Below are 25,956 nucleotides of genomic sequence, written 5' to 3'. Positions count from 1 at the left end.
TGATAGAGACTCCAGGACGCTGGATAGATGGGGTAAGAAGGTTTACACTTCTGCAGCCTTGGCCATTAAGGCTTTAAACTGCCAGTTTCATATGTTAAAAGTATCAACAACATGTTATTGGGTTGCTTAAACAGAAAATGATTCCTGACTGTGCTGAAAATAAACAATTACAGGATTTAATGCATTCTGCTGAACAGGTTGGTAAGCATACTTTGCAGTGTGGATTTGATTCATGAGAGGCCTCTTGCATGGTTGCTGTTATTGGGTCTGTGCTCAGAAGGCATGCTTGGCTTAAGGAGCAATCTTTGCCTGATCATGTTAAAGCTAAACTGTTGAATGTTCCCTTAAGTCAGGACTGCCTGTTTTGCAACAAAGCTGAGGAAGTTCTTAAAAAGATGGAAGATGAAGCTAAATCTATGCAAACTGTTAAAGATTTCTTGCATGTTCAGCCTCCTAGATTTAGTAGGCATTGGCCCTCTACGAATTGATCCTTACCAGCCCCTTCCCGGTCTTCTCAAACCAAACCAGACACAGTGGAAGCCCCAGATTTCAGTCCCAGGGGACACAAGACTAAGTAGTGGAGGATTTCCACACCCAAATCTGGGAGTAGTAAGACCGACCCCCCCCCCCCCCCCATGGAAAACTGTCTCAAAGACTTGTTTTTAAAACTTCCAAGCACTTCCCAACTGAATGCTCCTTTAGGCGGAAGATTGGTCTGCAGGCCAAAAACTGGGAACTCATTACCCATGACAAATGGGTTTTAAATAGTGTCCCAAGGATGCAGATTTCACTTCCACACCTTACCAACACCAAACAGGTGGACAGATCTACCCCCATGTCAGTGGGCAGAGGCCCAAAATCAAGTTCTCTCTCTCAAGCATGGGGGCTATTCAGTTGGTACCAGAAGAGGAAAAGGGACAAGGTTTCTATTAGAGACTTCTCTTGGTACCCAGAAAAGGCAATACATGGCATCCTATCCTGGACCTTTCTACTCTAAACACCTTTCTGGTGATTCCAAAATTCAAAATGCTGATTCTTCACCAGCTGCTTCCTATGCTAGGCAAAGATGCATGGTTGGCAACACTAGACTTAAAAGAAGCATACCTGCACATCCCTATCAGGGAGTCTTGCAGAAGGTACTTAAGCTTCAAAGCAAGCTACATGCACTATCAGTTTTCTGCACTGCCCTTTGGCTTATCTACTACGCCCAGGGTATTCACAAAGTGCCTAGCTCCAGTCATTGCATTTTGCAGGCAAAGAAATATTCAAATATACCCATACCTGGACGATTGTTTAATTCAAGCAGAAAGCCACAACATACTTTTGAATCTTGCCTTTATTGAAAGGGTGCTGACTTGTCTGGGGTACACCATAATTGAAAAGAAATCGCACCTGGTACCCTGTCAACAAATTATATTCCTGGGAGCAAGCTTGAATACAACTTCCCAGATGGCTTTCCTCATGCCAGCGAAACTGATTCATTTGACAACCTACTTCAAACAAGCAGCCACAAAAACCCAGCTATCAGCAAGGCAAATACTGCAAACCTTGGGGTTCATGGCCTCCTGCATTCTTCTAATTCCTTATGGAAGGCTGCATATGAGGAAACGACAATGGTATCTCAAAAGCTTTTAGTGTCAACATTCACAGGATCTAGAAGCAATGATTCCTAGCATACCTTGCCTACACCTAGAGTTCCTTTGGTGGGCAGAGGCTTGCTACCAAAACAGGGGACCACCATTCATGCTACCCCCTGCCGCCCAAACCTTAACAGACGCATCAGACTATGCATGGGGGGCTCACCTGGCAGGCAAGTGCATTCAGGGAAAATGGAATCAAAGTCAAATGCACCTGCACATCAAAAGGAAATGTTAGCTGCACAGAATGCTCCGACAGCCTTCAAGAACCACATTGTTCCAGGACAATTAATGGTAAAGACAGACACCACTGTCCTGTGGTACATAAGTAGGGGGGTACACATTCTTACCCCTTCTACAGACTAGCCATGGCATTGTGGAACACAGCCTTGAGCTAAGTGAATCTACAAGCTCAGTTCCTGCCAGGAAAAGTAAATGCACTGGCAGACGGACTAAGCAGAAACCTCATGGACTCACACGAGTGGAAACTGGAACAAAGGATTTTCAACATGTTGACAAGTGGGTGGAGCCCTGATATAGACCTGTTTGGCTACCCCCACAACCATCAATTAGACAAATTTTGCACAAGGATTCCCCAAAAGCTAGCTTGGAAAGTGAATGCTCTATCCTTCAGCTCAAAAAAACTATCAGTTTATGCCTTTCCTCCTCTGTCTCTGCTCTCCAAGGTACTGTTAAAGATCAAACTGGAGAAGCCAAGGATGATTTTAATTGCACCAGACTGGCTACGCCACCACTGGTGGTACCCCCTTTTGCGCGGTGTCACGCTTGGCCCTATGGCACCTGCCTCAGAAGACGACTATGTTGTCTCAGCAGGAGAACCAGATTCTGCACCCTCAGCTTCAAACCCTGAACCTAACAGCCTGGCTAATTACCTAATCTCTCCTTTACCATCCCTCAGTAAATCAGTGATGGATATCATTTTAGAGGCAAGGAGGCTTAGTACTAGAAAATCTTATGCTGCAAAATGGAAACTATTTTCTGCCTGGAATCAATCTCGGGTGATGAGTGCAGTAGTGCCAAATTTACCTTGGATTCTACAATACTTGACTGTGGTGTTTCATAAGGGCTTGTCCTTTTTCTCCATCAAAATTCATGCCTCACCCATTTCAGCTCATTACAACACATAGCCTCCACTCTTCTCTTACCCACTGCTCAAGCAGTTCCTTAGAGGAGCCAAAAATTTAAGGCCACCCAGGAGAGCTCCAACTCCAGCTTGGGACCTTAACTTTGTCTTGGAGAAACTCCCCTCTTCCTCCTTTCGAGCCAGTTGCTACTGCAGATTTAAAATTCCTTTCCTGGAAAGCAGCTTTCCTTTTAGCAATCACTTCTGCAAGAAGGGTATCTGAATTTACAGGTCCTTATGGCAGTGGAGTCTTTCATGCGGACAGGGTGTCCCTCAGACTCGGTCCCTCCATGCCCAAGGTGGTATGTGTGGCTCTTAATCAGTCGATTTATTTGCCTACCTTCTTTTCTAACCCACAGAACAAAGGGGAACGGATACTGCACTCCTTAGTTGTGCACAGATGACTTGGATTTTACTTGGACAGAACTAAACCTCAAAGGAAATCTGAACTGCTGGTGGCATTTGCTGCAGGGACAGAGGGGAAAGCTATTTCAAAGCAAACCATTTCAAATTGGATAGGCCACTGCATTCATTTCTGCTATAAGCACCATGGAAAACCTATCCCACAGAGTATCGGACCCCATTCAACCAGGGCTGCATCCATCTCCACAGCCTTTCTCAGAGGCGTTCCTACCAGGGACAATCCTAGAAGCTGCTACCTGGAGTTCTGTATATACTTTCACCAAACATCATCATTTGCCAATTTTCTTTAAATCCAGAGCTGGCTTTGCCACTTCAGTCTTGCAGGGTCTTATAGCTGGTCCTAATTCTAATTAAATTCCTCCTCCCAACCTTAGCTTTGGGAATCTCCCCAAATGTAATGACTGCACAGTGAAACATGAAGAACATAGTACAGTTGTGTACACTTACCATAAATGTAGAAGTTAGTGTTTTCACTGTTGCAGTCCTGGTTACCTTCCCTCCAGCCCCCTTTCTTCTTTTGGCTATACTTCTACTCCCCCTTACTATGATCAAAAAGCTTTTTAGTGTATTTGCTTTTTTGTCGGAGCTACATCCTTGTAATTATAGATTTAATTGCTTCTCATTAGGGGGGGCACCTGACAGGGGTAAGAAAAACTGTTGTAATGGAGTCTGCTGCATGTTTTATACCCTTGACGTCATGGAAGAAGGGGCAGCATCCGACGCAGGACCCAAGACTTTTTAATCAGGCCGACTGAGGGCTACTGCAAGCAGATAACCCAAATGTAATGACTGAAGCAGTGAATACACTCTCTATAAAATCTACATTTATGGTAAGTGTACACAACTGTACTTTCTAACTTTTCCCCCTTTTAATTTCTCGAAGTCTTGTGGGTTTCTTAATACCAAGATGGGAATGGACCCCATTCTTAATTGAAGGTGTGATTAAAGTTCATGAAATTAGCATTGTTTCAAACTTTGTTTGCCAGAAGGGTTCTTCGCAGCACCTGCAATGGACCCAGTAATGACAACAACAGATCCAATTTTTATGGAGTTACTTGCATCAGTAACGTATCTAAGTATGATTGTAAATTCTTTTGTAAGACCCATTGCTCTTTCTGCTGTTGGAATGGTCTGGGTATCTTCCTTCTACATTACCCTCGTTTCTGCTTGCAAATCGTAGTATTTTGACACACACAGTACATGAGCCACTGTAATCACTGAGTGTAGCAGTTTCAATGGTACGTGCTGCTTGTTTTTTTCTGGACTACTATATCTTTGTTTCTTGCATCTATATTTTGTACTGGCAGTGTGATCCCATGTGATATAAACTTAATTTTCTATATTGCTTTAATGTCCTTCAAGGATGCATCTGCAGTCCTAACAAATGGGTTGTCCTGCCTCAGGCAGCCCTTCGGTCGGCCGGATTCCAAAGTCTGGGTCTGGCCTCGGCTGATGTCGCACTTCACCCGACGTCATAGCTGCTGTCAGTTGGGTATAAAGGCATCAGCCGACGCCATTTTCCTCAGTCTTTCTTGCCGCGCGGTGCCCGAAGCAGAAGCTGTTCGCAAGTGCCGGTCGGTCAGATCCAGAGATTTCTACTACCGAAAACTTCTAAAAAGCTAAGTACCCCGTTGGGGACTCTTTCTTGCTTCAGCCGATGTCAGAAAAAGTAAATAATTGTTTAACTTGTGGGAAACAAATACCTCATAAGGATTTCCACTCTTACTGCCTTCCTTGCTTAGGCCCAGGCCTCGACGTAGCAGCTTGTCTAGCCTGTGCTTCCTTCAACCGACGGACACTTAGACGTCGGTCGGAATTTGCGGAGGAGTTTTTTGGTCCCGCTTTTGCTTACAAAATGCCGTCGGAGACTCCGACTTCACAATTGGCTAAAAGGCGTAAGGAAAAGGACCGACACTTGCGGTCCGCGGTTTCGGCCGAAACCACGGTTAAGCCAACCGCGAGTGTCTCTGTTTCGGCTGAAACAGAGTCCTCGGTTCTTCCTTTGGCCGAAAGCATACCTCCGACAGCCGAGGCCTCACACAGCATGGCTGAATCTGCTACTGAAATTTCTCCTGCTGTAGCAGGCACCCAGGATTTATCAGATACTATTCCTTTAGACATATCTACTCCTGCACGTGGAGCTGCTAGGCCCCCTGCATCCATGTCTATCAAGGCTTTCTCTAGGGCTAAAGCAGCTAAATCTTCTAAGGCCTTGCCTGCTAAAACCCCCTCACACAGGCCTAGCTCTAGTTCCCAAATGCTCAGCCTGGCAGAGGATCTCATTTCTTTGATCAGGGGATCCCAACCTCACCCTGACAGGGGCCTCTCAACCCCCTCCAGAGAAGAGGCCTAGAGCAGAGCCCCCTGAGCCAGTTTCTACGGATTATTCCTCTGATGATTCAGAAAACTCAAATCCTCCAGAAGGCCCTTATTCTCCATATGAGGACTCTGACGCAGAAGACTCCATTCCTTCTGCCTCTCCTCCTGAGGAATTTTCTTTTGGGGAAACCTTGCATGCTATGAGAGAGCAATTTCAATGGCAGGGCCAGGATTTTTCAGATTCTAGGAAACGGCTAAGGACCTTATTACATTTGCCACAGCATAGGCCTTTAGCCATTCCTCCAGTACTAACAGTTGTGGATGATGCATTTAATGATGCTTGTACTGCCCCTGACTCTCTTCCCCCGGCCCCTGCTAAGCCCGACAGATACTACAGGGTCCCGGACACACGTTATCACTTGTATAAGGCTCCTATTGCAGATCCTGAAACTATTTCTCAGGGCCCCAAAGCTGTAGCAACTGCCAAAAAACCCCTCCCCTCTGAAAGAGAATCTAGAGCATTAGAGAGATGGGGTAAAAAAGTTTATACTTCTGCTACTCTTTCGGCTAGGGCCTTAAACTGTCAATTCCACAGGATTCAGTATCAGGAATTTTTGTTAGATCAGCTAAATAAAAAACTATCCTCTCCTGAACCTATAGACCGTAAGTCCCTTCAGGATTTGGTACATAACACTCAACAGGTCAGTAATCATTCCTTAAAATGCGGCTATGATGCACTGGAGGCTTCCTTTAGATCAGCTATGACTGGTACAGTGATCAGAAGGCATGCATGGTTAAAAGAGCAGTCCTTACCAGACCATGTGAAGTCAAAGCTCCTAGATGCTCCCATGGAGAAACTCTGTTTGTTTGGCTCCCCTGCACAGCAAGTGTTAAAGAAGGTGGAAGAAAAAGCAAAATCTGTCCAAACAGTCAAGGATTTCTTACAGGTCCAGCCTCCTAGGTTTAGTAGAAATTGGCCTTCGAAGAATTGGTCCTTTCCAGACACCACCAGAGCACAGAGAGGCAGAAATAGGCGCCCAAGAGGCAGAGGTCAATCCAGAGGTGCCTACAGGGGACGTCAGTGGCAGCCTAACAACCAGAGAAGTACTGCCACAGATCCAGCTACTACCACTTCCACAGGACAGTCACAGTGACTTGGCTCTGATACCGCCTACCAGGGAACAACTGGAAGCACCCTTAGGCGGAAAGCTAGCCTTATTTTCAGTAAACTGGCATTACATTACAGGAGACAAATGGATTTTACAGACAATAGACAAAGGTTACAGGTTTCACTTCCATACTCTACCAAGGAAGAGAGGAATGCCAAACCTACCACCAAACCAAAAAACAAACGCTCTAGGACAAATCATTGGCAAACATAGCTAACATCCTGGAATATTTAGCAGAACTTTTCCACAATGGCCTGTCTTACTCCTCCATCAAGATTCATGCATCAGCAATTTCAGCAGAATATAACATGGATCCTCCAGTCTTCTCTCATCCTCTACTCAGACAGTTTCTGAGAGGAATTAAAAATGTAAAGCCTCCAAGGAAGCCACCTTTGCCTACATGGGACCTGAACTTTGTGCTAGAAAAGTTAACACTTCCCCCTTTTGAACCAGCAGCAACAGCAGAATTACAGTTCTTATCTTGGAAAACTGCTTTCCTGCTTGCAATCACTTCAGCAAGAAGGGTTTCTGAATTACAGGCATTAATGGCAGTACAGCCCTTCCTTATCTTCCATCAGGATAGAGTGTCCTTGAGAACTAACCCTACTTTTATGCCAAAGGTGGTCTCCAGGGTATCATTGAACCAAGCAATCCACCTACCAACATTCTTCCCCAGCCCACAGAACAGGGGGGAAAGACTACTGCATACCTTGGATGTACACAGGCAATTGCGCTACTACCTGGACAGAACCAAGAACAATAGAAAAACTGACCAGCTTCTGGTAGCATATGCAGCAGGAATGGAAGGAAAAGCAATTTCAAAACAGACAATCTCAAAATGGATAGGAAATTGCATTAGATTTTGTTACTCTTTTCTTGGAAAGACAACTCCAGAAAACATCAGACCTCACTCCACAAGGGCTACAGCCACTACTACAGCTTTCTTACGAGGAGTGGCTACCAAAGACATTTTAGAGGCTACTACTTGGAGCTCCGTGCATATATTTGCCAAGCATTATAATCTGCCTTTATACTCCAGATCCCGAGCAGGTTTTGCCACTGCTGTTTTGCAAGGGATCTTAACTACACCATAATCTTCTTAGTGCCTCCTCCCCCAGTTTGGCTATGGTACTCTACCCATTTGGTAGGACTGCAGATGCATCCTTGAAGGACATAGTACAGTTTTGTACCTACCATAAATGTAGATGTCCGATAGGTATGCATCTGCAGTCAGGATTACCCACCCTCCTTCCCCTCTGTGGTACTCCTAGGGTATTTGCCCATCTTGTAGCTAGCTGGGGGAATCTATTATGGTGTATTTGTTTGTATATATGTACATACATGTTTATTTTTGTTTGCTCTCTACTGTTTGGAATCATTTGCATTTATCCAAATTTAGCCTTCCTAGAGGGAACCTGGCATCTGGGGCAAGAAACACTGAGGAAAATGGCGTCGGCTGATGCCTTTATACCCAATTTGACAGCAGCTATGACATCGGGTGAAGTGCGACATCAGCCGAGGCCAGACCCAGACTTTGGAATCCGGCCGACCGAAGGGCTGCCTGAGGCAGGACAACCCATTTGTTAGGACTGCAGATGCATACCTCTCGGACATCTACATTTATGGTAGGTACAAAACTGTACTTTTCTCCCCTTTTTAATTTCTCCAAATCTTTTGGGTTTCTAATACCATGACAGGAATGGATCCCATTCCGAAGTTAAAGTACGATTAAAGTTCATGAAATTAGTATTTCAATGTCAGCCATATATGCTCTTCGCAGCACCCGCAATGTGCTAAGTAATGCCTCCTCCTGCAATTCGTATAGAGTTAATGTATTGGTAAAGTAGTTAAACAAGATTGCAGACTCTTTTTTTTTTTTTTTTTTTTTTTAAGACCTATTGCTCCTACTATTGGAATTATCTGGGTATCTTTCTTCAGATTGCTCTCATTTCTGCTTGCATATCCTGATATTTTCACTTTGTTTCGCTCTGTGCAGGGAGCTGTAGTCACTGGGTGTGGTGATTTCAATGATCATTGCTACTTTTGTCTGGTTTTCCAGCGTCTATCTTTTGAACTGTTGGTAATGGGTGATCCCATATAATGTAGACTTCATCATTTTCTATGCTGCTTTGTGGCTCATGTTTCCAGTGTTTTTCAGCCAGTTCAATACTGTAATGTTTGCACAATCCCCAGTGCAACAGTCTCGCCACATTGTTATGCCTTTAAGTGTACAGTCCTCCTTCCATTAGTATGTTGCAACGAGGTGTGCAACTCTTTCCAGTTCTGTTGTACAAAACTTGCATTTGTCTGTTTCTCCCACATGTTCAGTGGATTTTGTAAACCAAGGTGTACATAGCTCACTATCTTGTGCAGTCAATATTAACCTTTCATCTCTTGGTTTAAATTCCTCTCCTTAACCATTCCTGGGTTCACTCATCAGCATGCGGTTCTTCCAGAAGTTTTCTCTATTTGCAACTGTATTTATGCTTTTTCCACTTTTCTTGCCTTTTCATCTTGGCCTTCACCTTATATTCTTTAGTTTGTTTTTTGGCACATTCATTTGCTGCCTGATTATCTACTCGTGGTTTGATTTCCATACCTGCTTAACGTCGATATGGTTCTGCTGGCCTAAGCAGGGAAGTCATCTTAGATTTATTCTCCTCATGTTCCAAAACTTCCACTACGTTTGGGTCTTGTGAGGTCAGCAGATGTGTGGAGTCCCATGATTGCAGATCTATACATATAATCAATTTCAAGAATGGGGAATGTATAGTCTTGGTGTGCACTGATTTTTATAAGTCATTTGGTGAGCATGAAGCATTTTTTTTGTTTTCCTGTCTAGCATGTTTTGGGGCCAAGTCAGTCACTCCAAAACTGTAAGTTAGGACAGGAAGAGCAAATTAGTTTCTAGCTTGGATTTTCTTCCTAGATGTTAAAGCTGTTTTCAGGATTTGTCTAAGTCTTCTGAAGTACTCCTTACTAAGTTTTATTCGCATTTGTTCATGTTTTATTATTGATCCATCAATTTCAAAATATGTATACACTCCCTCTTGCTCAAGTTCTTTTAGATCACATTCTTGTCCCAAATTGATGTTTTCGTGGTGCTGCAGATGTTCGTGTTACACTGCTGCAGTTGTCACATTTGGGTTATCCTGCCATCAGGCGGTCCCGTATTCGGCCACAGTCCCAAAGTCTTGGTCCGGCGTCGGTTGCTGTCGCTTCTTCCCTGACATCAGTGCGCCAGGGGTATATAAGATGCATCAGACGCCATATTCTTCAGTCTTTCTTGCCGCGCGGTGTCCGAAGCAGAAGCAGTTCGCAAGTGCCGGTCGGCTCCTGAGATTTTCAAAGTCGAATGTCAGATCCGAAGTCTAATAAAGCTAAGTACCCTGTTGGGGAAACTTTTTTTCTTCCTTCAGACCGATGTCAGAAAAAGTTAATTGTATTTCTTGTGGGAAGCAAATACCTCATAAGGACTTCCACTCTTACTGTATTCCATGCCTAGGCCCTGATCACGACGTCACCAGTTATCGGTTTTGTGCTAGATTTAACAAAAGCACTATAAAAAAATGTTTTGATTTTGCTTTGCACTACTTTGGACGAAGGTTCAATTATACTATGCCATTGGATCAGCCGACGACCGCAATACCAAAAAAATGCAAAGACAAGGATAAAGACAGGCATCCGAGGTCCAAAACCGATGACGAAACCTCTTCTAGGCCAGTTGCCGGTTCTCAGTGAGGTGCTTTCGCAGCCCCTGACACCCGCTACCTCACAGCCACAGGCCACCTCTGTCTCCCACGTGGAGACAACTAGGCCTCTGGAAACTAAAGGTATTGGGCCTACAGAAACTATTCTCTCAGATGGGTCCGGAGCTGCTGAGCAGGCATCGGCTTCTGAGGGTGTTTTCAGACCTTCACAACTTACCATTAAAGCAACAGGCAAGGCAAAAGTACCATTAAAGACAAAGAAGCAAGTACAGCATTCTCCTGGACAGTCCTCCATGCCTAAGAATCAGATGCTTAAAATGGCCGAAGACCTCATTACTTTGATCAGGGGTTCCCATCCCCCTCTTGAGAAAAGGCCTAGGCAGGATACAGACTGATTCCTCTGATCAGGTTTCCATTTCCTGTGATTCCTCTTCAGACCACGGATACTCTCTACCCCCCTATGAGGACTCTGATTTTGCAGACAAAAAGGAATTCAAATATATCCATACCTGGACGACTGCCTCATTCATGCAGAGACAAAGGACATTCTTCTACAGCATCTGGCGTTTGTAAAAAGGTTGCTAGTTTTTCTAGGGTACACAGTAAACGAAAAGTCAAAACTAGTACCCTCACAACAGATTATATTCCTGGGTGCCAGCTTAAGTACAACGGCCCAGATGGCATATCTCACGCCAGACAAATTCAACAAACTCGATATTTTCAATTACTGGCAAAAAAGTCCCATTTCCCTGCAAGAAAAATTTTGCAGGCCCTGGGATTCATGGCATCCTGCATACTACTATCATATGCCAGACTGCATATGAGGAATTTACAATGGTACCTAAAAAGTGTTTGGACTCGACACTCACACAGTTTAGAAGCAGTAATACCAATAATTCCCTGCCTACAACAGGAGTTTCGATGGTGGAACAGGCATGTCACCTAAACAAGGGTCAGCCTTTTACCCTGCCCACAGCCAGGCAGACTCTAACAACAGATGCTTTGGATTACGCCTGGGGAGCACACATGGCAGGAAAATGCATTCAGGGCAAGTGGACCACAGACCAGATGCATCTTCACATCAATCAAAAAGAGATGGCTGTTCAAAATGCCCTAACAGCTTTCAAGGACCTTCTACATCCAGGACAATTATTATTAAAGACAGGACACCACAGTAATGTGGTACATAAACAAGCAAGGGGGCACTCATTCTTATCCCCTATGCAGGCAAGCCATGACCTTGTGGAACACAGCTCTAATGTATCAAGTTCATCTGCAAGCACAATTCCTGCCAGGAAAGAAAAATACTCTGGCAGACTATCTAAGCAGAAATATCATGGACCCTCACGAATGGAAATTGAATCCACAACTCTTTAGCATGTTAACGCAAAAATGGGGATGCCCAGACATAGATCTTTTCGCCTCCCCACTGAATTGCCAACTACAAAAATTCTGCACAAGGACTTATCGCACTCCATCATGGAAAGTGGATGCTCTCTCGTTCAGCTGGAAAAGCCTAAAAGTTTATGCCTTCCCACCACTGCTTCTCCTTTCAAAGGTACTCTTAAAAGCCAGACAAGAAAAACCACTGACTATCCTGATTGCTCCAGACTGGCCACGCCAGCACTGGTATCCAATCTTAAAGAACTTGGCTCAAGGCCCACCATGGATTTTGCCTCAAATTCCACACATTTTGACTCCACAAAACAATCAGATCCTGCACGGTCAGCTCAAAACCCTAAACCTGGCTGCATGGCAGATTCTTTAGTCAAACAGGCAACACCTAAAGCTGTTATGGATGTCATTTTGGAGGCCCAGCACCAGGAAAGCTTACTCAGAAAAATGGAAGAGATTCTGCGCCTGGAACCAGGCTCAAAGCCTTGACCCTCTTGTCCCAAACATTCCTCAGATTTTACAATACTTAACTGAGATGCTGGACAAAGGCCTATGCTCATCAATTAAGATCCACGCCTTTGCCATTCCAGCGCATTACAACACGGATCCTCCTTTATTCTCTCATCCCTTGCTAAAGCAGTACCTCAGAGGGGCTAAAAACATAAGACCGCCCCAGAGAGCACCAACACCAACTTTGGGACCTCAATTTCGTTTTGGAAAAACTGACCCTGCCACCTTTTGAGCCAGCCAATACAGCTGATCTAAAATTTTTGTCATGGAAAATAGCTCTGCTCCTGGCAGTAACTTCAGCACGAGTCTAAGAGCTACAGGCATTAATGGCAGTGGAACCTTTTATAATTTTCCATCAGGACAGGATTTCTTTATGGACAAACCCTACCTTTATGCCAAAGGTGGTATCCAGTGTGGCTCTTAACCAAACCATCCATTTGCCATCTTTTTATCCAAACCCCCAGAATAAAGGGGAGAAACTTCTGCACGCTTTGGACATACACAGGCAGCTATGCTTCTACTTGGCCAAAACAAAAGCTTTCAGGAAAAACTGAGCAACTGTTTGTAGCATATGCTGCAGGATCACAGGGCAAGGCTATCTCAAAGCAGACTATATCCAAATGGATAGGACACTGTATTCGTTACTGCTACACACAGCATGGAAAATCAATCCCTAGTAACATTAGGCCACATTCCACCAGGGCCACAGCCACTTCAACAGCCTTTCTCAGATGAGTGAAATTTTGGAGGCTGCAACTTGGGAGTTCAGTGCACACCTTTACCAAGCATCACCACTTGCCTCTTTACTCTTAATCCAGAGCAGGATTTGCCACTGCAGTTCTGCAGGGCCTCATAGCCAATCCTCTCTTTATAGACCAGCCACCCAACCTTACCTTTGGGATTCTACCCAAGTGTGATGACTGCAGCAGTGTAACACGAACATAGTACAGTTTTGTACCTACCATAAATGTAGATGTTAGTGTTCACACTGCTGCAGTCCAGGTTACCCTCCCTCCATCCCCTCTGAACTAGCTGGACTTATCTACACCTTTCTATCCTATACAACCTTTGTGGTGTATTTGCTTGTAACTGAAGGTATTGTTGTTATTTTATATGTATATTTTATTTATTAGCAATATGTATTGCCTACCTACTTGGGGGCACCTGACATCTGGGGCAAGAAAAACTGAAGAAAATGGCATTGGATGCATTTTGTATACCCCCTGGCGCACTGACGTCTGGGGGAAAAAGCGACAGCAACCGACACCGGACCAAGACTTTGGAACTCTGGCCGACTATGGGACCGCCTGACGGCAGGATAACCCAAGTGTGATGACTGCAGCAGTGTGAACACTCAAACATCTACATTTATGGTAGGTGCAAAACTGTACATTTTCCTGCTTTAAAGGTTGCTTTTGCACAAGACCAAATGACATTCATCTGCAAAAGTTTTGGCAACTTGCAGTTGTGCTTTCAGTTCCTCATCTGATGAGCTATAAAGTTTCAAATAGCCTACAAACAGAGAAGATAAGTCTTTACACTTAGTTGTTTTCTAAGAGCCAAATTATAGCCATGGCCTAAGCTGTTAAGTGGACAGCATAATGGATTAAAGGCAAGGCAGAATAGCAGCGGTGACAGTCGCAATGGAATATCCCCCTTTGGATTTTTATCCCTGGAATAATTTGTCCTTTGTCATAGCTTAATTGCAGAGTGGTCTGCCACTGTTTCATTGTCACTGTAATATAATTGATTAGTGTAGGGTGCATATTATACATTTTTAAGTACTCTCTTATCCATAAATGTGGTATACTATTAAATGCTTTTTTGTAGTCAGTCCAGGCTATACTTAAATTCTTCCCCCTTTAAGAGTTCTCCACTATGACTTTATTGAACAACAAATGATCCTTTGTTCCATACGAATTTCTTATTGCCCTTTTGTTCTGTTGCCATAATTGAGTTTTCTTTTAAATGAATATAAACTGTCTGCATCAATTCCATTATATAGTTTATACGTCATTGGAACACAAGTTATTTACCTATAATTGTTCGGTACCTTGCAGGTTCACTCAAGTAGGAGCATTGTTTTTCCTGTTAGCCAGATTGGTGTCTGTTAAGGGTGTGCATACAAGTAATTCCTACACGTGCAAAGCTGTTAATACTTTTAACCAAAAGTTAGGTGCCTGGGGTTTTTCAGTTATAGGCTTTTCTTAACTTTGTTTCACTCTGGTTACTTCATCGCATTTCATATCCTGTACCTTTAAACTTCTTATTCTTTCTTTTATTTCTATCCATTTAGCATCTTTGTTCCACAGGCTCTTCATAAATAATTCTCCATAATTTATTTCTTCTTTGGTTTGGTGGTCTTTCAATTCCTTTTACTTCATTTCCCAATTCTGTATAAAACATTTTTGGGTTATCAATAAATTACTTATTTTGTACTTTTCATTTATATTTGTCTACGTTATCTTCTAAGTTTTTATGCTTATGCTGAGATTTTTAGTTCACAATTTGCGATTGTGGCTGATGGATCCTGACCTGTTCTAATACTGCTCATTGCTTTCATCACATCTATTTTTGAGTATTTTTGTTAATCTGTTCCCTCTTCTATACTCTTCTAACAGTGGCATTTTTCTTAGTTGCTTTATAGCTTTCTCTGTTCGATACTTCCATGAGGGTATTTGATTTCTTCCCTTTCTCTTCTTCGCTACCCTGTGTTCTTATGGTTTAATTTTATCAGTTAATTTAGCTGCACAGTAATATATTCTCTCTACTTCTGTTATTGCACAAATGTCTATGGACAGCCCTAATTATTGTATTAATTAATTTTATCAAACTTCTGACTTTTTTGGGTTTTGTTGACCACCTGCAGTCTATTTCTTTCATTGATCTCAATAAGTCTGTCTCTATTAAGTCAAGCAACTCTTCTCTTAGCTCGGTTTCTTCTAGACTGAGAGCACATTTTTTGTTTTCCATTTCCAGTAGACATTCTATAGAATGTTCTATTATATCTTCCTGTGGCACATTCTCTTCAGTTTCATCCTGTGCCATCCGTTCCTCTGTCATATGAGAGCTCAGTGGCTTGTCACTCCTCAACATTAACTGTCAAGAGTTTCCACAGTTTCCCGTTCCTTCCCTTCCTGTCCAGCTTCAAGTGGATGTTTGTACTGGTTTTCTTTGGAAGGCTCCAAAATATCTTCATATGTCACCTGACCAACTGCTTACCATTCATCTGGTTTCCGGGTAATTTTGGAGTTCCATTGCTCTGTCCTGTTGTGGTGCTTCCTGATTTGGAATTTCTAGACTTCATGACCTCAGTTTCTATTTCTTTAACCTCTCCAGTACTGATCGCCTTTTCTACTTTTCCTCTGTTACTTATTTTTTGTATTGTAAAATTTTACATGTCCGGATTTCTTTGGCCTGTATTTCTTATCGGATATCGTTGGTGCTGTTCTTTTTGTATTGATTAGTTTTGCTTTCTCCTTTGCATAGATATTACACTATATGAAATCTTTTTCTTTGCCATGTCCATATTTCTGCAGATGCCTCCTGATCTAACTGTTTCTTCTTTCTTTTGGGACTTATCATGCTTTGATGTGACCTGTTAGACCTACATCAAATCCTTGACTTTACAGGTATTTCATAACTTTTAACTTCAGTTTTTTTAGCTTCTACTTTACTAATCTTTTGCACATTCCTCCTTTGTGATACTTTTTAATGTGAATTTTTCCATATCTGGATGCATTTGCCTGTTTCTCTTAAAATATCTTTGGGGCTGCCTTCTTTAAGTTGATTAATTTGGCTTTCGCCTTTGCATAAATGTTACACCATATCAAATCTGTCTTTTTTTTCCCCATGTACATAGTTTTTTTATGCTTTTCAAAAATATCTAGGTTTTTTTACTTTTTGTACTACTTCAGATGCTTCTTTTCCAAACAGATCAGTTTCTTGATCTATATACTGTTTTTTCAAAAATCGCTTGTATTAATGATCCAAGTTTTTATTTGAAGCTTCTGACAGTTTTTCTTGCGGAAGCATTTTTTTTCCTCTAGCTTCTCTCAATCTTTTTGTACGTCTTATGTCTGGATATTCTGGGCTTTTTGCATAAAAGTAACAGTACATAATTTTTCTTGCCCTCAATAGTCCACTTTGTCTTTGTGGCTGTTCTTTTGCCTGTCATTTTTTTGTGATTTTTGTGGATTGCTTCTTCCTTCTGCCTCCCTCTGGGCCTGGCCTGGCCCCATTGTAGGAATGTTTCCATTTTTTAAGTATTCTACACTGTCATTTTTTTCCAGTCTTGGCACCAGTGTGCCTACCAGGATTGGGCACTACTTTATCCTGGGTCTTGTGCAACCAACTTTTTCAGTTTTTGGCCTACTTCTGTTCATGATGTATGCTATTTAAATACAGTCTATATATCCGTGTCGCCTTGGTGATATTTTTTTGCAAAACAGTGTCCACCTCGTAAAGGTGCTCACCAAGATTTGAAGATATATTCAGTTTCAGCACTACTACTCTCCTTAGCTTGCTGACTTTCCATCTCTCCATTCAGACTCCCCATGGAGAGAGAGTGGCATTGTAAATAGCATAGTGTGTAAAAAAGAAGATACATTTTAATCATTTTTATTAAATTACATTTTAAACAATGAGACAAAACTACATTATTGAATGTTATGTACTTTCGCACTTAAGTTTCAAAAGTATGTAGCAGGTTTTTACATTGTATATACTTCAACTCAGTATACATGTTTGCACTGCAGGGACTGAGCTGCAAAAAAAAAAGTAAGGAGCTTTGACTAATTTGCCTTTATTTTGCTGGTAGTATGGCTGTAAAATTATATCGGTGCTTATTTGGAAAAAGCTTCCTTTGAGTCTGTAGGTTTTGAGGTTTAGTTTTGTAGAGATTTGGGTACAGGATTGCCATTTTTTTGCTTGCTAGTGGTGTGGGGACAGACGATGATTTTTGTATGGTTGTTAGCGCTGCTGCAGAATGGCTTCTTTTTTGGTTTGGTTCCTCAAGGATTCTTGATGTTTAAGTTGGCATCATCGCTGTAGTGGTGTGTGTGTTTTTTTTTTTTACAGTTGCAGTAATATGGTTTGTTTTGTTGCACTGATGCTGAATTCATAGTAAACATTTTTGGGACCTCATATTGCTTTGTCTTTCAGAGTTGTTGGCACTGAAGAAAGGATTCCTATACCTTTGATGGATTACATCTTGAATGTGGTAGGTAATTTTATCCAAATGGTAGTTATCTGGCATGTTACATAATTTTTGTTTACTGCTCTCACTGGTTGTTTTGTACTAATTTAGTCCTCTTAAGTTCTCTTCACATTTAGAAGCAATCCATTTGCAAATCCTTTTGGATAGTAGTAGCCTATTACCAATACCTAGTCTCCAGCCTGTCAGTACAGAAGGGTGATTTATAATGAAAGGTAGTTCGGCGCATGTACTCGTACGTACTCATTTGGAGTACTGACTTTGTTGTATTGTGCCAGACAATTTACAATGTAGATGTCATTGACTGAGAATGCACAACTGAACTGAAGGTTAATACTACTTTAATTCTTGGTCTGGCATGTGCTGAAATTGTTTGCAGGACAACTGCACCACAGTTATTTAATTTTCCTTGAGTGCATTTACCTCATTGCAGATGATCCCAGCATTGACATTGCAAAGTAAAGCACAGTTTAGCTATTAAAAATGGAATGTTAGAGAAGGGGATTAACTGCTTCGTTACACTGTTTGGTTTGAATGAATTATATTTTCTTTTGATGTGAATGAATTATTTTGATGCATGCTTTAGGAATTTCTCTCATTGGCTCTTACATCGTACCCACAACCTTTTATGTATTTTGGGTGAGGGGAGCACTTGGCTTACCCATCAGGTAGGATGCCATAGTGTTTTTCCTATGTTCTGTCAATACAGCTGCTTTGTTTTTTACAGGTGATGGAGAGGATAATTTCTTCATTGAGAGTAGTTACTCAGGCTTAACTAGGGTCTCTTCATGCCCACGACTCCCACTCGTGTCTGTCCCAGTATGTGTCCATAGTTCTGAGCAGAGTTAGGCATTATAGCTACAGCTCCACAGCAGGAAAAGTCCATTGAAGAGTTTGATTACATCCCCTGATGCTCTAAGATGTGCAAAAGGAGGCACATCAACTCCCCACTGATGTCACTTGCTTCTGTTACTGACTTGAAGGATGCCCAGACTGAAATCACTGTTGCAGTATTCCACGTAAGTGGTTATCACCACTGATATACAGGTTGGGTACCAAAGCTTAACCTTCCCTAGATCGTACGTCCAGCACATGTCCTCCACTTGCAAGCATATGGGGTATATAGATGGACATGAGTGTAGATCTTCAGACCGTTTCACCACCAGACTGAATGTAGATCATGCATACATCTGACTGATCATTTGGTCATTGGTACCACAGCATCTCTAAAGGTAGATAAGTAATCCCATCGATAAATGTTTCTTTACTTACCTATTTTGTTGTGCTATATATGTCCGGAGGATTAAGTGTGAGTAAGGTAGGCAAATACCATACAAAGGTCTGCATACCCAGTGTCTCTTCTGCCTAGGTACAGAACACGACTGCAAGGCTCGTTCCTTCTGGCAATCCTTTGTGCTAAAGACTTTTTGATCTCATTTATCTTTGCTTAACACTTTCTTGAAGACACAGTAACTGAAGCGTTTGGCTGAGTCCAAGATGGTGGATTCTGCTTCTGTAGTCATGCATACTCCCCTCAAGAAAAAAATGCAAAAGGCTCAGGCAGAGTACTGAGTTTGCCTTTTCTGATTCTGATGCTTCCACTGAGACTCCAGAACCTGTGGTACATCAACTCCTACCTCTGATGCCCTCTACTGAGATATACCGCCAGAAGCCCATATGGCATTGAAGGGCCTTATGAGTGAGGAATCGGCTCCCATATTGGAAGGTGATCCAAAGATAAGGCATCCCTCCGATTCTAGCTAGGAAAGACATCTCTGGTAAAGTGTTAGTTATATCAGGGATCTGAATCACCCTGCTTAGTGCAGGTGGATGCCACACCAGAAAGAGAAAAAAAATAAGTATGTTTCTTCTCTTCTATGTAGGGTGGAGGAATTGATGGACTTTTCTCAAGGCTTGCATGGGGCCACTGCGGCTGTGAAACCCCCTTTTTCTGGCCATCATTTTCCCACACTCCTAAAAAAATTACTGTGGATTAATTTTTTTGTGGAGAAAGATGCTTCTGACTCAACTTTGTCTGGCATAATCCCCTCAAAACACTCACCTGGCTAAATCCCTTCTGATGATGGACTGCATTTCTGATGTCTCCTGTTGAAGCTTTATTTGGAGAGAGAATTGTGAATATGATGGAATATTTTGAGTAGGAGGCTAGACAGATTACAGAGGTCCAGAAAAGATGCTTCAACCTCTTGGAACTAGGCACACACTAGCCCCTTCACCTGTCCCTCCAGATGTCCTATTCCATTGCTGCAGTATTCTACATGTGGTTTACCCTTCCTCTCCAGTTCGTCCGGCCAGGATTCCAACATTTTTCATTCATTCGAAGCTTGTCGGACGTCTGACGTGGCAGCTGGAATGTGGGCCATAAAAGTTACATCTGTATGCACCAGCCCTCAGAATTTTTCAGCTGCTAGTCATACGCCTGGTGCTCCTGCTTCTCGCGGACGTCTGATCAAGAAAATTCAGTTAAGTACCTTGTTGGGATCTTTTCAGTCCTACTATTTTATATAGTCTGTTCATGTCATCCGGAAAGGGCAAGTGTTAGTGTGGTCAGTAGATTCCCCACAAAGACGCCCACGATCAGTGTCTCTCTTGCTTTGGTAAGGAACACTACTACGAGAACTGCACTATTTGTAAGTCCCTAAGACCTTATGTCACAGTTTATAGGCTTTACATCTGTACTTAGAAAACCAATAGTTAAAACAAATAGCATAAGTGTTGGAGGCCGCGTCCGCCCTATCTGAACCGCCAAAGAAGAGGGCCAAGACCTTGCGACTGATTTCTTCAACTGAGCCTCTACCAGCTGTTCCTCAGTCTGTGGCCTACATTGGCTTGACAGATTTCAGCTTCCACCAGCCTTGGATAAAGCAGGTACCTCTAAGGAAGCTGCACAATCTCGAGCAGACTGCATGTCCGTAGAATCCATACCGGCAGCTATTTTAACCTCCAGGGGGAACCGGTGCTCTCTGTGGGCATATCAGATTCTGTCGCCACCATCCATACGTTTGACTCAAGGCCTTTGCCCAGTCGAACGCCAGCTAGGCCTCTTAAGAAAAAAAACAAGGAAAAAAACAAAAAAACAAAACTATCTCCTGTTTCTGAAAGGATGCCTAATTGGCAGGGCTTCAGCCACAGTTTAACGCCTTCATGGCCGTTAGGCCTACTACTATAGTAACTCCTACCACTGCTCCTCCCTTCCCAAGTCCTAGACCTCTAATTCCTGAAGGGAAGGTAGAACAACTGGAAAAGGAGGTACTGTCTAATTCCACAGAGGATTCCCTCTCCTACTCATCTCGGATAACCCCCCCCCCCTTCCCGGATGTGGATCTTCAGAAGAAGGCTCTGTTGAGCCTGATTCCCCAGTGGAGGACTTAACGTTTGGGGAAACTATCAATAAGATGAAAGACCACTAAGTGGGAAGCCTCAGATAACTGAAGTGTAGATGAGATGTGCCTGATGCTTCTGCTGTTCTTCCTATTCAGCTGGCCTTCCTGGATGCCTTTGCTTCTACTTCCATCACCCCTTTCTCCCAACCACCAGCCCCACGGAGAGCAGATAGACTCCACTAAGTCCCTAAGACAGAGAAGTTTCTGATTAAGTGCCCCCTCGGCTGACCCAGCCACTCTCTCCATTTCTATTGATAGGGCTTCCAAGCTGCTCCCCACTACAACCTTTCTTCCATCTGATAAGGACAACAAGACCATGGAAAGGTAAAGGTTGGGGAAGAAAATACACTTCTGCTGCCTTGTCATTCAGGGCCACTAACTACCAAACTCACATGACCAAATATTCCTTAGCACTTCTGGACAAAGCCATTAAGAAGTTGGCTGACATCCCAGACTGTGCAGCCAAAGCTTCCTTGACCTCCCTTCTAGCTCTCGCCTCTCGAGTGAATAGACAACTCATTAAGATGCAGTTATGATGCAGCTGAGCACTTGCATCAGCTTCTGTTAAGATTTCTCATCACACTGAGCTACGTGCCTTCATCCCCTCGCTGACTACTTCAGGGCCAAACTTATTGATGCTTCTTTGGATCGCTCTGCCCTGTTTGGTGTAACAGTGGCTGACCTCTAAGTCCCTGCAACAGAAGGGCAAAGAATTGCAGGACCTAAAACACCTGCTAGTCTCGCCCATCCCCAAGCTTCACAGGAACTACCCAGCCAAGACTCAATTCATCAGGAAAACCTGTAGGCTTACAGCTCCGACCAGGTGACCCCCTAAAAGATGGCCCCCTCTGGCTAGAACTTCTCCCGCCAGCCAAAAGCTTTCCTCTTCAGATAGGGCAGGTAGTATGACTGCCTGCCAATCTCTCACCCCACCACTCCCACACCCCTTCCCCTGTCTGCCCGGCTCACTTGTCTCCCTGTATGGTCACTCATTACCTCAGACAAATGGGTTCTGTCCATCACACAGAACGGTTACTTTATGACCTGGTTCACCCCCCCCAACAAGGCTGGGCATGCCTCAGCCACCCTCCAGTCAGTTAACTCACCTACGACAGGTACTGTAAACCTTGCTAATACAAGGCACTATTGAACCAATGCCTACAGAATCAAAATGAAAAGGATTCTACTCCGGAATGGATGGACCATGGAGGCATATTCTAAACCTCTCTCGTCTCAACCCCTTCCTTGAAAGTTTCTACCTTAAGGATGCTCACTCTCCTTACCCTCCTACTACCGCAAGGATTCATGGCAACCCTGGACATAAAGGATGCCCTTCTTCACATAGCAGTTAAGATCCCCTTCAGGAAATGCCTCAGATTCCTAGCAGGCTCATCCTATTTTCAGTTCTGTGCCTTGCCCTTTGGGCTTTCGACTGCTTTCAGGGAATTCATGAAATGTCTGGCCCAGTCATTGCTTACTGCAGGACAAAGGGCATCCAAATATTCCCTTAACTAGACTACCTTTTAATTCGGGCAGATCAGAAGAGTCTTCTTCATACCCTGGCCCTTCTGTTTCTCTTAGTCTCTAGGATTTCTAGTAAACTTCTCAAAATCTCACTTGGAGCCCACAGAGGAGATGGTTGATCTTTTTACCACCAGAGAAGGTGGTGTCTCTGACACACCACCTACTCAGTGCCCTTCAAGCATCAGAAGTGACAGCAAGGCAATTTCTATGACTTCTGGGTTACGTGGCAGCCATCATACCCATGTTGCCCTTAACAGGACTGCACATGAGGAAACTGCAGTATCATCTTTGGTTAGTGTGGAGTCATCACTCCCATCCCCTAGAGTTCAGAGTTCCCCTCCTTCCCTGCTTGAAACAGGAATTGTGATGGTGGGTGGCTCAGGTGGCCTAAAGCCCAGGCCTCCCTCTACAAACACCCACACCTTCCCAGACTATGCATACAGATGCTTCAGATCTGGGATGGGGAACAACTCTAGAACAAGGAAAAGTGCAGGGTTTGTGGACAGACATGACCTGCCCCACAAATGTTAGAGACATGAGAGCTTTCTTCCTTACTCCGCAAGCCTTCTGACCCTTTTTACAGCAATGCCCTCTCAAGATATTCACAAACACCACCACAGTCCTGTGGTATCTCAAAGGGGAGGGACAAAGTCAAATCTCCTTTGCAGACTAGCCCTGCCGGTGTTGGAACTAGCCACCTCACAGGAAGTTACCTTACAGGCAGCCTACATATTCTCCCTGCACAACTCCCAGGTAGATTACCTAAGCAAGACCATCTAAAAAAAAACACGGATGGATGTTTCAGAGAGGTTTTCCTGAACCTGGTCCCCAGGTGGGTTATACCTCAAGAAGACCTGTTCGCCTCCTCCATAAACAGGCTACTTCCTGGTTTACTGCACCAGGACACCCGACCCCAAGGCACTGGCAACAGATGCCTTCTCAATGTCCTGGAAGGGGAAATTTTTGTACCCACCCCCGATTCAAAAGGTGCTGCTGAAAATTCAGCAGAACTCATGAAAAATCTTGCTGGTGACTTCCTACTGGCCACGACTGCACTGGTTCCCCTTTCTGCATTTTTCCAAGGGCAATCACCACAAGTTTACCCCCTTCAGTGGACCTAATCACACAGCACAAGGGGATTCAGATACACCCGCAGTGGCATTCCCTGCACTTCTCCTTGAGGCTGATAGGATTCTGATCCCCTTCAGACACCTTTACAAGGAGGATGTGCTCAATGTCCTGCAGGAGACCAGGAAACCTAACACAAGAAAATCCCATCTCTCCAAGTGGAAAGGTTTTCTATTTGGTGTCACAAAAGACAGCTGGACTTGCTGGAAAGTGACAATGTTCATGTTTCACTGTTGCAGTCATCCACTTGGGATGTCTGCCTGCAGGTAGCCCTCAGCTGGCCTGAATGCCAGAGACTTAGTATTTCTGTGTCTGATGCTGTTACTATTTCCATGTTGGGTATGAAAATAGGCAGCCGACACCATTACATCAATCTTCCTTGCTGAAAAGGAACCCGAAGCAGTTAGCAAGTCCCGGTTGGCCACTACCTGAAATTTTCATTTTCAAGTTGAATAATCCTGAAGTCTTCTAAAGCTAAGTATCCCGTTGGGGATCCTTTTTTCTTACAGTAACTGATGTCAGAAAAAGTTAACAATTGTCTTTCCTGTGGAAAGCAAATACCTCCGAGATTTTCATTCTTACCGCATCACCTGTTTAGGCCCAGACCACAACGTCCCTCGCTGTCGGTTTTGTGCCTTGTGTAACGCCCGAACTATCTTTGTCGCAACTTCTTTTGCTCTCAACCTCCGTTTTCTGAAATGGCTTTGGTAAGCCATCTGACTACTGATTTTTGAAAAACGTAAAGATAAAAACAGACAGACCGCATAGGTCCAAAGCTGCTGACGACACGTCTGTTAAGCTAGTTGCCAGTCTGCCGGTACTCAGTGAGGTTCCTTTGCAGCCCCTGATGCCCACTTTCTATGGATTCCAGGCCTCTGCTGAGACCCATTTGGAGTCAGGTATGCCGCGAGATGCTTCTTCTACGGCGCCAGCGGATGTCTCTACCTTAGATGGGTCCGGAGCCACTGTGCAGGCACCTGCTTCTGAGGGAGTTTTTCGTCATCCAGATGTTCGAATCAAACCGACTTTTTTAACCAAAACTACAGAGTTTCTTGGGCCCAGAGTATGCACTACCCCTATAAAACAGACTACCAAAGCGTATGCTCAGGTACCCATGCCACAAAAACAAATCCTTAGAATGTCTGAAGACCTTATTATGCTGATTAAGGGAAGCCAGCCTTCCCCAGCCTTGAGACAGACTCCAGTCCCCTTCAGGTTCTACAGACCAGGAGTCCGATGGCTCTGACCTTTCTGATTATGAAGTTATGCCCTTATCCGCCTATCAGGGTTCTGATGCAGAGGAATTGATTCCCTCAGTCTCCCCTCCAGAGGATTTCTCTTTTGGTGAAACCTTGCATACCTTAAGAGAGCATTTCCATTGGGAATGCCAAGACTATCCTCAGTCCATAAAGAGACTTGGTGAATTTTTAGAGTTTCCTCAGCAGAGGCATTTGAATGATGTTTTCATGGAATCCAGTCTTACTCCAGACACTTTACCTCCGGCCCCTAGGAAAACAGACAGGTACTAGAGTACCTGATTCTCACAAGTTTCTTTTCCAAGAATCCTACTGCTGATCCAGAGATAATTTCCCAGGGATCTAAAGGTGTTAAGGCTACTACAGCCAAAAATCCTATCCCTTTGGACAGGGATTCCAGAGCGTTGGACAGAATGGGGTAAGAAGGTATATACCTCTGCAACTCTTGCTATCAGGGCATTGAATTGCCAGTTTCACATGCTGAAATACCAGCAACATATGGAACTAATTAAACAAAAAGTGGTAATTTTTCCAGATTGTGCAGAAAATAAAGAAGTGCAGGAGCTTATGCACTCTGCAAAGTATGCTTAGTAACTTGATTTGCAGTGTGTTTTTGATGCTCTAGAAGCAGCTTGCAGGGCAGCAGTTACTGGCTTTGTACTGAGAAGACATGCTTGGCTGAAGGGGCATGCCTTGCCAGATAATGTCATATCTAAATTACTAGACGCTGCTCTAAATAAGGACTGTTTGGCACCAAAGCAGAAGTAGTTCTTAAAAAGATAAAAGAAAAGGCTAAATATATGCAAACTGTTAAAGAATTCCTACAAATTCAACCACCTAGATTCAGTCGGCATTGCCCTTCAAAACACTGGTCCTTAACAGCCCCCTCCAGGCCTTCCCAAACAAGACCCAGAGGAAACAAACCACCCACACTACAGTCTCAGGGTATGCAGAGATCTAAGCAATGGAGCACCCCCACCCCTAGAGCAGAGTGTGGTAAGCCACCTCCTTATAGTAAAAGCTCAATGACTTCTCAACTCTGCTTCCCAGCCCTGCCCAATTGCTTGTGCCCCTAGGAGGAAAATGTGCCCTTCATTTAAAAAAACAATGTCCATCACTCAG

General features: G+C 43.6%; 1 protein-coding gene across 1 annotated transcript in view; it reads left to right on the top strand.

Annotated features, from left to right (window-relative positions):
- Positions 1-25,956, top strand: part of HUWE1 (HECT, UBA and WWE domain containing E3 ubiquitin protein ligase 1) — a gene marked incomplete in the record, with an annotated part of 5,008,559 nt that overhangs the window by 1,829,322 nt on the left and 3,153,281 nt on the right. The window contains 1 exon segment of the mRNA XM_044079288.1: positions 17,471-17,528. Within this exon segment, the coding sequence (XP_043935223.1) occupies positions 17,471-17,528 (58 nt within the window).

This window comes from Protopterus annectens, chromosome 8.part0 (genome assembly GCF_019279795.1).
Source record: "Protopterus annectens isolate FY-2018-M chromosome 8.part0, PAN1.0, whole genome shotgun sequence".
NCBI classification, from domain to species: domain Eukaryota; kingdom Metazoa; phylum Chordata; order Ceratodontiformes; family Protopteridae; genus Protopterus; species Protopterus annectens.
This window is presented reverse-complemented; position numbering and strand designations above follow the sequence as displayed.